This window comes from Teleopsis dalmanni, chromosome 2 (genome assembly GCF_002237135.1).
Source record: "Teleopsis dalmanni isolate 2A chromosome 2, ASM223713v2, whole genome shotgun sequence".
In the NCBI taxonomy this organism is placed as follows: domain Eukaryota; kingdom Metazoa; phylum Arthropoda; class Insecta; order Diptera; family Diopsidae; genus Teleopsis; species Teleopsis dalmanni.
The window spans coordinates 45,076,193-45,088,208 of NC_051847.1; the positions used below are offsets into that span (position 1 = coordinate 45,076,193).

At 28.6% G+C, this 12,016-nt stretch overlaps 1 protein-coding gene across 1 annotated transcript; it reads left to right on the top strand.

Annotated features, from left to right (window-relative positions):
* The first annotated feature begins 227 nt into the window (after positions 1-227).
* Positions 228-8,853, top strand: LOC119674440 (rho GTPase-activating protein gacF-like). The gene is made up of 6 exons (XM_038085579.1): positions 228-248; positions 4,129-4,864; positions 4,921-5,155; positions 5,250-5,695; positions 8,047-8,138; positions 8,728-8,853. The coding sequence occupies exons 1-6, from the start codon at positions 228-230 to the stop codon at positions 8,851-8,853; spliced, it is 1,656 nt and encodes a 551-aa protein (XP_037941507.1).
* The last annotated feature ends 3,163 nt before the right edge of the window (positions 8,854-12,016 follow it).

Here is a 12,016-nt window from a genome sequence, read left to right on the forward strand (position 1 = left end):
ACAAGTTTAATTATTGCTTAACAATAAATGGCTTTAATGTTTTATAGTTTTCCTAACTTAAGTCTAATTTAATTTCTGAATAATTATATCCATAAATCGAGACAATTTTTGCTAAATATTACATATATAATAATAGGCCTTTAGCAATTTTTTTTTTTAAAATATTAATACATATTTTTCATTTTACCACAGTCGTGACATTTGATTTTGCAAGTATGTATTGTAATATGACCTACAACCCTCAACCGGTAAGCTCATTACACTAATCACTTCAATGCATTGTTCATATTAAATGAATTCTCATTTTCCAATAATTCCTAAAATTATATTTACGTTGTGTACAAAGGAAACTAAAATACTAATTTCAACGTTATCATGCCTATATATCTTTTACCTTAACAATTTTGTTACAAACCGACTATTTTTTTTAACATATATATATTTCTCTATAACACACATAGGTATATTGAAATGTCTTTTCGACTTAGAATCTGATGCATTTCTGTATATAAAACTATAAACTCATTTTGGGTAGTTACTTGGAATAGACGCTATAGGACATAGCAAGCTAATTTTAACTGTTTGTTTTCTTCATCTGGAATTTCAAAAAATGCTTGCAAATATTCCATCGGCTAGCCTAAAAACTATTACTACTATAAAGTATAGTATAGACTAGCATAAAAACTACAACTATGATATTTGATTAGATATATGGATAGATAGACGTACAGACATCGCTAAGTCCAATATTTTTCTTATTATTATTGTTAGAGGATGTGGAACTGCGACAGTAGGGTTTATTGTGACCCCTTCTGGATTTAGAGTGGGTCTCTAAGCTCTTTTGCGTCAATAAATAGTAGTATAGAATCTAGTTTACAGAGTTTGATTGCCTCTTCCGTAAGAATATACATTCCCAGGAGTCTATTCCGTATATGCATTAACGCAGGGCACTCTAACAGCACATATGTGGCTGACTCTTCATACTCTTCACAGAATCTGCAGTTTGCATCCGTAAGTATACATAGTCTTGTAAGGTGGTGTTTTAGTTTACAGTGCTCTGTTAGGATTCCAGTGATGATTATAAGTTTTTCTTCTCATAGGTTCATACAATCCTGGTATCTCTTGTTGTTATAGCTACCAATAAATGATTTGGATTGTTGTAATCCTGGTATATTATCCCAGTAATCCTTTTTATTCTGGTTTTCTTTTATGTTTATGAGAGGAAGGAGCGTACTATGTACTAGTTCACAAAAAGTGTTCTGGCCCCATCATCGGTGTGGCTGCTCCTTTCCTGACTACTTTGACTCTTCTTCTTACTACGAATATATATGCTCAAATGATCGTCCATCGTCTCCAGGGTGTTATAAATTTCTTCACAAGTCTAATATATATGTAACTTAAAATGGAATACACTTAAGAGCATAATTTGAACCTCATTTATATATATATTATTTTAAACATTTATTAATTTTTTTAATTTGTTTTTAATTTTATTAAAATATAACTCATAAAAAATATTTAGACCAACCACTTTGACAATTTTATACCCATTCAGTTGAGCATTTTTAGCAAAAGTGCAATGAAATGTGTCAAAAAGGCAACCTCATATTAGCATAAAAACCTAAACATGTCATTTACATTTCTCTTCAAATGGCACTTGTTGACCTGATGAGCTGCAAGTTGCACACTTCTGTCAAGATACTTCAAACTGTTGGCAAAATATTTTGTCTCTCGTATTCATTCTCGTATTTCACATTTCATTTGAAATGAAAGCAAAATATTTTTAATGAAATTTTATTTATATTTTCTTAAAAGTCAAAATACTTTTAATAGGCAAACCACTTAAAATTGAATATTCTTTCGACTTTATAATAAGGAAAATGTTTATAAAGATATTTTTAAAGAAATTTCAAAGGCTTCGAACCGGAATTTTTCCCGTTCCGGTTCAAAACAAAAAATCGTATCGGTTCGGTTCCGGTTTTCACTCCAACAAAAATATCTGTTTTTTTTGGTTTTCGGTTCGGCTCCGGTTTAAAGCCCTGGAAGTTATTAGTAGAATTATTTTATTTAAAATTTTTTAGTGCTGTTAGTTAGCAGTTAAGATGTGTGTCTTCAATGAAATTATTATTCTATGATTTTTTACTATTTTATTATTTTTAGTTACAATGTTTTTTTATTATTTTCTCGCGTTTTAAGTATTATCAGCTAACAAATTGGTTTTTTCTTACTTTTATGTATACGTCATAGTTCAACTAAGTTGAGCACTGTCTGTATGCATCGGTGAAGTGAAGTTGTTCGTAATTTATATGAATTTAATTTAGTAGGCTTATTCATTATATTGTATATATTTGCAATTTATGACTCAATCGCTTAAGTAAATGCTATTGATGATTTATTTACTATTTCTTACTGAAATTTATTAGTTTATTATTTCCTTATTATTATACATATCGTTTAATATATTTTAAATATTATCTTATTATTATGTTGTTGTTATATATACGTTAGACGAATAGACGAATTTATTTTGAAAGAGAATCTTTACTGGAAGAGGAAGTAATCAGTGTGCTTAATGGGGATAATGATCCTGATTGGGAAAGATTGATTAACTATATTACTAGTGCTTTGAAATACAGAAAACTAATTATAAACGAATTTATTACTTTTTAATTAAAATTTGAAACATAATCTGTAAATTTTAATTTGAATTGTATATATTTTCATTTTTGAATTACGAATAATTTTTAAGCTAGAGGGCAACTCAAAGTAATCATTGTGTTTATATCTAAAATTACATTAATATAAATACATATACATAAAATAAAATAAGCTTAAAATATTTTTAAATATATTCTCTTTTATAAAACAGAAATTGTATTCATATCATAAGTTGGCCTCAAACAAGATCTTTCGACTTTTCGTTAATCGTTCGGAATAATACAACCATCAGTTAATCAGAATAAAAAATTAAAAGATCAGAACTCAATATTTTCTGAACCAATAACGATATTAAAATGAAATTTTTCTTAAATATAGTTTTTAAGATGGGTTTTGTTTTTGAGTACAGGGTTTCTTTTTGAGCTCAATCACCTTACCGGAACCCCTCCAACTTTGAACGCAAACATATATAAAATATTTAACATTGTATTCAAAATAAAGTTCATCTCTAAAATTATATTTAAGAAAAAGTTAATTTTAATATCTCTACTGATTCAGAAAGTATCGAACTATGATGGTCTTTTTTTTTATTTTGGCACACTGTGCAACGGTTCTTAAATAATGAAATTTTTACCTTCAAAGGCAATATTTTTTTTGAAATGCTATTAATACTGGGCTTTACAAACTGAATATTTTACCGGCTCTAATAAAAGAGAATTATATATTCTGTAAGCTACAGTATGTTTTGGGTTGAGAAACACTGGTCTAAATGAATTTAAAAAAATTAAAGAATCGATGGATGCCATATTTTGTTGCATACATTTAGGCTTAATTTACTTAATTAAAAACTTTGCTGCATGAATTAAATTATTGAGTAAAAATTTATACTCAATTGTTAAACTCAAAAAACTAAAATAATTAGTGAAAGAAATTTTAAAAATAATAATATTCATTTATTATTTAATTTTAACAATACTAAAAAATTTTATTAAAAATTATTAATAAAATATAAATAAATATTATTATTAATAATACTAAGCGCTCCATAAGCTGGCAAACATAATTCTACCTTTTATTACATTTTTATAAAAATATGTAAAGTGCTTTCAGCTAATAATTGTCAGTGTTATTATATGACAATTTAATTAAATAATATTTTAGAAAAATTAGAAACAAATATATAATTATATAAATAAAAAAATTAAAAAAATAAATATAACAATTTTTATTAAATAATAAATTTTAAATATAAATATAAATAAATATAAAAATATTATTAGGAATTATTTCAAATCAAAAATAAACACTTTTCTTTTACATGGATTCAAATCTATTTAAATCCAACTTAATAAGAAATTATTTTTAGAGATTATATACACATAAGCATTGTATATTTCTTTACATTTAATTGTAATTATATTAAAGTTTAATTTAATTTAATTTTCCATCATTTTTTATTCTCTTCTCCAGGACAAACTGCTTAGTAAACTCGAAGAAAGTGAACCCGATCCTCCCACATCACAAGAAGATGAGTGCGTTATTTGTATTAATGCACGTGCCACGATGCAAACATCGCCTTGTGGCCATCGCGTTGTGTGTAGACGTTGCTTTGTGAAGACTATACAAAGTGCAGTAGCACAACGTTTACTGCCTTTGCGTTGCGTTATATGTAGAGCACGTGTAAATCGTTTGACTTCCAGTTCGGGTACATGGCGCATACAAGAATCAGCGAGTAGTTATTCCATGGGTGCCAAAAGTTGGGCCTCTGCTGGTGTAGGACCAGGTGGTTTACCTGCTTCAGCAAGTTCCTATTCTATGGGTGATGCCCATTTGGGGCACAATAACTTTCATGTATCAGTACAAGGACGATATCCGCGTAGTCCTAATGGGCGAGTAGCGCAATCATCTAGTCTTTATTCAATGAGTTCAACAGGTTCCTCTACAATGTCTGGTGTTTCACATATGTCGGCGTTCTCGAAAACGTCTTCCATTTCAAGTGGTCTCTGCTCGCCTGCTTCACCTATCTCACCATCAGCTAATTCATATACACAGACTGCAACAGTGTTAAATAATCATTTAGCACCACCAATACATAATATGTCACATTCATCATCGTCACCGTCGGGTTCATCAGGTGGTTCATTATCGCCACGTGAATTTCATCATGTGCATTCACATCATGCCGGTTGTCCTAGCGGTTGCTCAGGTGAATATAATTTTATTTTCTTTATATTACTTTTCATAAAGTAATTCTATTTGTAGGTGCAGTACCAAGGAAGCCACTTCATTCTTTAAGCAACTCATCTTCAAGCGGTTCGTGTAGTAGTGCAGGCAGCTGTATTAGTTTTCCCCCGCCTACAAATACCTATCCCGGTCGACGACATACCAAAGGACGTTTAGTTGATTTGCAAAATCGCTTACCGCCTATAAAAGAATTCCGTAGCCCTGCCAAAGTACCGCATCCTTCACCAGTGCATATAAGTAATCCACGTTTTCGGTATGTGTTTGTTGTCTATTTTATTACATTATCCACTTACAATTTAGAACTTAGAATCTTAATAAAAATTAATTCAAATCTATTTTTATATTAGTTATGCTTCCTACACAAAATCTGCTACGAATGCACATGAAACGGCTCCGTTGTTACGGGAACCTCCCTCGCCTCCCAGGCGTCCTATGAATATACAAATTAGTTCATCACTTTCTACATTGGGGCCGCCTCCACTTAAAGCTGGTGGCGCAAAAATAAGTCCAATGACCTCAAAGAACGCATTGCCCAAAAACGCGTACGTAGTTGGCAAAGATAAGAAAGGCAACGCCAACGCAAAATCTATTGGCAACAGCAACAAACTGAGCCTGTCGACCAATTCCAACAACAATAACAACAGCAACAACAACATCGGCGGTAAAAAAATATTGCACGACCAGAACGCTAATGCGGCAACAGTTAAATCAACTGCCACGAACTCCAAAGCGCACACACAGCATTCAAGCTCTTCCACCAGAAGTTTTCCATTGTTCTCAAGCAATAACCACAGTAAGTCATCAGCATTCCACAAATAATACAGATAATAATAATTTAATTAACGTTGGGGCTTGTTCATTGAGCGTACGAATTTAATTATTAAATCCGCATGAAAGGGAATTGTTATTCCATAATTCGAAATTAATTCATGTTTATTCTCATCGTTTCATTTGGTTGGGAAAATATTTTTATATAGTATTTAATATAGTACATGGAATCCAAATAAATCAAATAAACAAATAGAATAGATAGTGCTCAAAGGTTAAATTAATATACATAAAGTATTTATTAAGTACTTGATTAGTTAAATTTATTAATAATTTTGCTTTTATTATAATCGAAACTAATTCCTCATGTGCGACTCTTAGTATCACAATAAATCACGAACAAATTTATATATTATTTATATTATCACACATATATAAAACCCTGTTATCAAACAAATATAAAATAAATTATATTAACTCTCACTCAATAACCTCCAAAATATTGCCTGAACCTACTATTAGCGTACATATACCTAAAAGTAAAAAAAAATGCTTTTTCAATAATAAAAATTTATAGCTAAAATCAAGTCCCGAAAATCTCTAGGTACACCTTTCCAAAAGCTGTGATCAAATTGTTCATCTATAAAGAGCTTAAAAATATTACCCGGTATTTGATTTCAGATCAGAAAAAACTTTGTCAGCCTCATTTCTAAAATAATTATTTTTAATAAGCAACACTAGTAAAACAATGCATCCGGGATCATAATATATGACACTAAAGAAATCTACTTTACTCTCAATTCAAAAAATAAATATCTCTAACAAGTAAACTAACTAATATATGTTAATCAAAGAAATATATCTGAGCATAGCAGACAAACAATTGGGCAGACGAACCCTGCTGTCGGATCTCTAGACTGACCTGGCCTAAACTAAACAAAAGCCGTAGCAGTCAATTGCTCAATTAGTTTTACAATTGTTTTAATATGAAGACATGCTATTTGACTGAGTCTATCCTATAATGACTGTTGTCGAGGTTCTGGCTCTGCAGATAAGAACAAAACTGTGTTCCACCTCATGTGTCAGTGTCCGTTCTTAGCTAGGAGAGGAGCTAAAGTTTTCAGAGCCCATTACCGAACTGACTGTACTGTCATTCTACAAAATTAGAAACTTAAGTTTATAGTCCATAGACTTATCAGGTTAATTCATCTTCACCTTGCTTGTATGCTGACCTCTAATCTGTAGATGTACTAATACTAACTATGTGGTACTAGAATGGGTCATTATTTGAATTCAAGAGAATTTTGAGCATTGACCGCCACTCAAACCTAACCCAAACTATCTAATATTACAAAAAATGTTTAGTTTTAAGATATTGATTTATTTAGTCTATTTGTTTGTTTTATATACATCTTATCATGGTATTTTATTGTAGCGTTAAGTCTAAATAAATACGATTTTACAATGAGATCTTGACCATACTGAAAGATTTGTTGCGACGTGTGTGCCTAAATAAATACTAATTTTTAATGAGATGTTAACCATACTGAAACATTTGTTGCGACATATGTGCCTAAATAAACACTAATTTATAATGCGATTATAATTATAATGAAATATTTGTTTCGCCGTATTGCCTAAATAAATAGCTTAAGATAATTAATTATGTGCCTGATTCAACATCTTAATTACTCTAAGATAAGACAATAGATACAGGATATATAATTTTCTTATACAATAATCTTATTCTCTAAAATTTATATCTTATTTTTCCTGTATTCCGCTTCCTTTATTTAACGTTAGAGTGCACAACATTCTATATTTTAAGAGCTTCTAAATGATTCCATAAGTGAGACATTTATGCAGTTGTATCAGAATGGACTTATAGGTTCTAAGTAAGTTGATTAATAGATCAGTAGTTCCCACCCTTTTTTGGACCAAGGAGCATTATGATATTTTTTTGTTTTTGGTAAAGACTACTAAGTTTAAGAATTATTTATTTTAATATATTTTATGCCTCTGTGGTATTATGTATAAGAAATTGTAAAAGTGCATATGTACATTATATAGATCATAAAATAGATATATAATTACTTGAAAATTTTTTGTTATTCTTTTGTAATTAGTGAGGTTTCAGTAGACAAACTACCAGCAATGAATCCATAACTGTTAAACTGGATTCTCAGATCATTTTTAACCAACTCGCAGGTCACTAGATTGTCTGTCACATTAATCTAAACTAACCTAACCTAACAATAATACCAAATAGTTTTTCTAATCGTAAATAAAAAAACCAAATCATATAATTTTTTTGCAGTGTATCAACATTTATAGTTTAAAGTCTTATTCTCTTCTTTTTTCTGATAATAATTTCAGAGGAAAAAGCTGACAATAAAAAGAATGAAACGGTTGAGCGTAAGAAGAAGGAAGAAAAGCTTAAATTGAAAGCAGAAAAGGAAGCAAGAAAGGTGGGTCATTGTGGTGAAAGTGGTGGTGGTGGTGTTAATGAAGGTGGTGGTGGGTTATTATGCTTCTATGGCGGTTTGGCTGCCTGGAAAGTGATGTCGGTAATTGGCTTCATTCATGGATGTTTTTGATTTGCTTGTCCTTGTTTGTTTCTTTTTGCATCCATTTTGATTTTATATTTTTGTGCATATTTAAATATATATAATTTATGTATTATGTATATTGTAATATCTAATTTTAGTTTCGCATATGTCAAAAATAGACTTATATGTCTTTAGTGGGTTAATGACTTGAATTATAGCGAATCTCAAAGGAAAATAACTTTGTCTTGCATGTCGCATGTGTGAAACTTTTCAAGAAAAAACTTTATTGAGAAGTTTTCTTTGATTTTTGTTAAGTTTTTCTTTTCTTGAAGTTTAACTGAAGTTTGCTTGGGGTTTTCTTAACTTTTCAAAATATTTATATGTAAAATATATATTTGTAATGTATTGATATTTATGATAAATAATCCAAAGAGTTTTCTTTTATATAGTTTGGATGTAAATTTTAATATATATATATATATATAAATTTTTTTTTCTCTTTTGATAGGAAGAGAAGCGTCTTGCAAAGGAGGAAGAACGTCTTGCTAAAATTATAGCTAAGGAAGAAAAGAAAAAGGGCAAGAAAGAAGCGAAAGAATTACTATTAGCAAACGATGGCAATAACAAAAAATAAAAAAAATTTAATATACTTAATTAATTTAAATATAAATAATTTTAATTATTATTAAAACATTGTAGAAGAACGTTCTTTTTTATATTGTTATCTAACTAATCTTATTTTTCTTTATACAGAATTTGTGTTGCATATTAAAATGTAAATAAATAAAATATATTCAATTTTTAGTTAATATTTAAAAATATATAAAATAGAAATAAAAAACGATTTACTTAATAATAATATTCTCAAAAATGCCAATCTTTAAAGCAATATATTATCAAAATATTTTTGAAAAAAATTTTTAATTTTTTAAAACTTTATTGCCACTGTATTAAAAACTTATCTTATAACTCTTTAATATCTTCTATATAAAGTTTTTATATTTTAATCACACCTTATCTGCACTTTTGACATCCCAATATGAAAGAAAAGCCAAGGTTTTAACACTTTTTTTGTACAAATTGCAAAAAGTTGTTTTTTAGCGCAACAATTTTAAAGAACAAATATTTTTGACACATTTAAGCACCACAAAAAATGACTGATTATAAACCATGGAGTGCCAAAATATTTTAAAAAATTATTTATTTAATTCTTTATTACTTAATTTTTAATAATAATTCCTAGTAAGACTTAGTAAACCTTTTCCTAGGCTCTATGAGTACGAGAGTTTATTAGAAAAGGACTTAAAATTTTGCACCTTTTGCACAGAGAATATTAAGTTGCTTTATTGTTGCTATTTTTAATTAAATAAAATAATATTTTAATCCATGTTTGGATTATTTATGAAAATTTAATATCCAATAAGTTCAATCTTAAATTTTATATAGTTCCATAGACCTTAATTAATTTAATTTTTATTCTTAAAGTCAATACTGACGAAAGAAGCTATGTTTCTTAATAGAAACTATTGTTTTAATAGAGAAATATTATTTTCGTAATACCTAATAAAGGGGTATTTTACATTCGTAATACCTAATAGAGAGGTTTTTTTTTTGTAATACCTAATAGAAAGATATTTTTATATTCGTAAAAATTATTTACAAGAAATATGGTCAGTCAAAAATTCAATTACTTATTAAATAATAAAAATTTTGCTGTTGTAATTCACTACTGTTCAAAATACCTCTTTAATTCATTTAAATTTTTCAATAGTTTATATAGAATAAAGGAAATCTAACTCTCTTATTGAGCCACCCCGTAAAAACATCAATATTGTAGTAGGTTTACTCACAAATCACAGCATTTAAGGTAACCATGTTAGAAGATTAAGTCTCCCTTTCAATCATACCCGCCACAGTTGGAATAAAGACGATGAAAGTACCACCTACCTGCTTTGTTTCTGTCCAGCACATGCGTGATGCCCCATTTACCACTTTAGGGGCATTCTTTTTTAAGGATCTTGATCAACCGCACGACCTTCCCTTAAATAGCAATACAAACTTTGCCAAAAGTTCTAAGAAGAGGTTGAGTTTTTCATTTTACGGTAATACAATGGACCTATAAACCTAAGTGAATTCCTTGGCATCGCCAGTATAACCTACTTCCCTACCTTATTATGGAATAAAATATTCTAATCTTATTGAAAATCAGTCTAACAGTAAATTTGTTGAATGCTCTCTTTCCGTAAAAAATAATGCTAGCAGATCTTTAGCACCGAAAATCACATTAATGATTGTTGTCGAAGGATTTGTTCTCATTGGGATAGAAACAGTGCTTTACTTTGTCTTTGTCTGAGCAACCTATATAAAATATGCTAGAAATTGTTTTCTAGATATTTTGGACAATACATAAAATATTATCTAATATATTAATACATATATATAACATATAAAACATACTACGTTTACTGATAATATACTTAAATACTTAAGGAAAGTACATACTATAATTGCAATCATACTACCCTTATAAATTATATGTGTATTCCGAATAATCTCTCAGCTAGATTTTACTTGCCTTTAACGACAGGCATGCTTTACTTGAAGAACATATTTTCATTCTATATCTGAGGAAAACTCTGACGGACAATATAACCACTATTATATTTTTCTAAACACGTGTAGATCTGTGCGTCATAATTAACATTATTTGACGTTTAAGGGAATAACGATGAAAGGAATAGACCGCTCAACCTCATATCTTCAGATCACATGTCATGGAAGATCATTCTTTTTAGTTTGTTGTTCAAATACTAAATTATTATGATACAGAATGAATCAATTAAGGTTTCAACATTATATATAGGATATAGGATATATATCATATGAAAGTCTCAATACTTTATGATTATAATTATATATAATTTTTAGCTTATTTTTATTTGTATGATTTATCATCTAATTTATAACTGAGTACTCTTATAAAAATGTAACCGATATTCACTTATCTATGTTATATCACGGCTTATGTATTGCAATTTTTTTATATTTATTTCAAAGATATTTTTTTAATATCAGTGGCAATATCATGCACATTCTAAATAAAATTATAAAATTTATAATAAAAATGGGTTAAAAAAATTATTGAACTGGAAACATAAAAACAATTTTTTTTGTACAATAAACAGCTAATATCTGGTAAATCTGATTTTTTTGATAATTGCATAGGATATATAATTTATATATAATTTATAGTTAACGCAAACAAAAATTCATTGAATATGATGGAGACCATACTCCCTTAACATTAGCTTATGTCAATATGACTTTTTTCAATGCCTATTTTCTAAAGGAGTTGAAATCCATACCTGAATCAGTCTACAAAAAGTGTGTAGGAGATTGGGTCAGCGCAGCCTTACATCTGGTATATCATAACTTATTGGCTCCATCTAATTAATTAATAGATAAGTTGTTTATATTTTATTAAATAATTCCGAACAGCTTTTAAACAGAATACATATGGTAAACTAATTAATCATTGAAATGTATAAAAGAAGGTGTCTACCAGTAAAGAATAATGTATGATATGATAGAACCGACTTCTTATCATTTTCGAAGTATATACATATGATATGGATATTTAATTATTATTATTATCTATTATAAAAATCAAATATAATTTAAATTGGGTAAATGCTTTTCAATAGTTTAAAGTCAAACACTGTACATATAAATCTATTTGTATACATTCAATCATATATAATAGAATATAAACGATCAATAGTTATGCATATAAAAAA

Coding starts and splice junctions, on each gene's coding strand:
- LOC119674440 (XM_038085579.1), top strand. CDS start 228: ATGACCTACAACCCTCAACCG. Junction 249..4,128: donor TGACCTACAACCCTCAACCG/GTAAGCTCATTA, acceptor TCTCTTCTCCAG/GACAAACTGCTTAGTAAACT. Junction 5,156..5,249: donor ATAAGTAATCCACGTTTTCG/GTATGTGTTTGT, acceptor TTTTTATATTAG/TTATGCTTCCTACACAAAAT.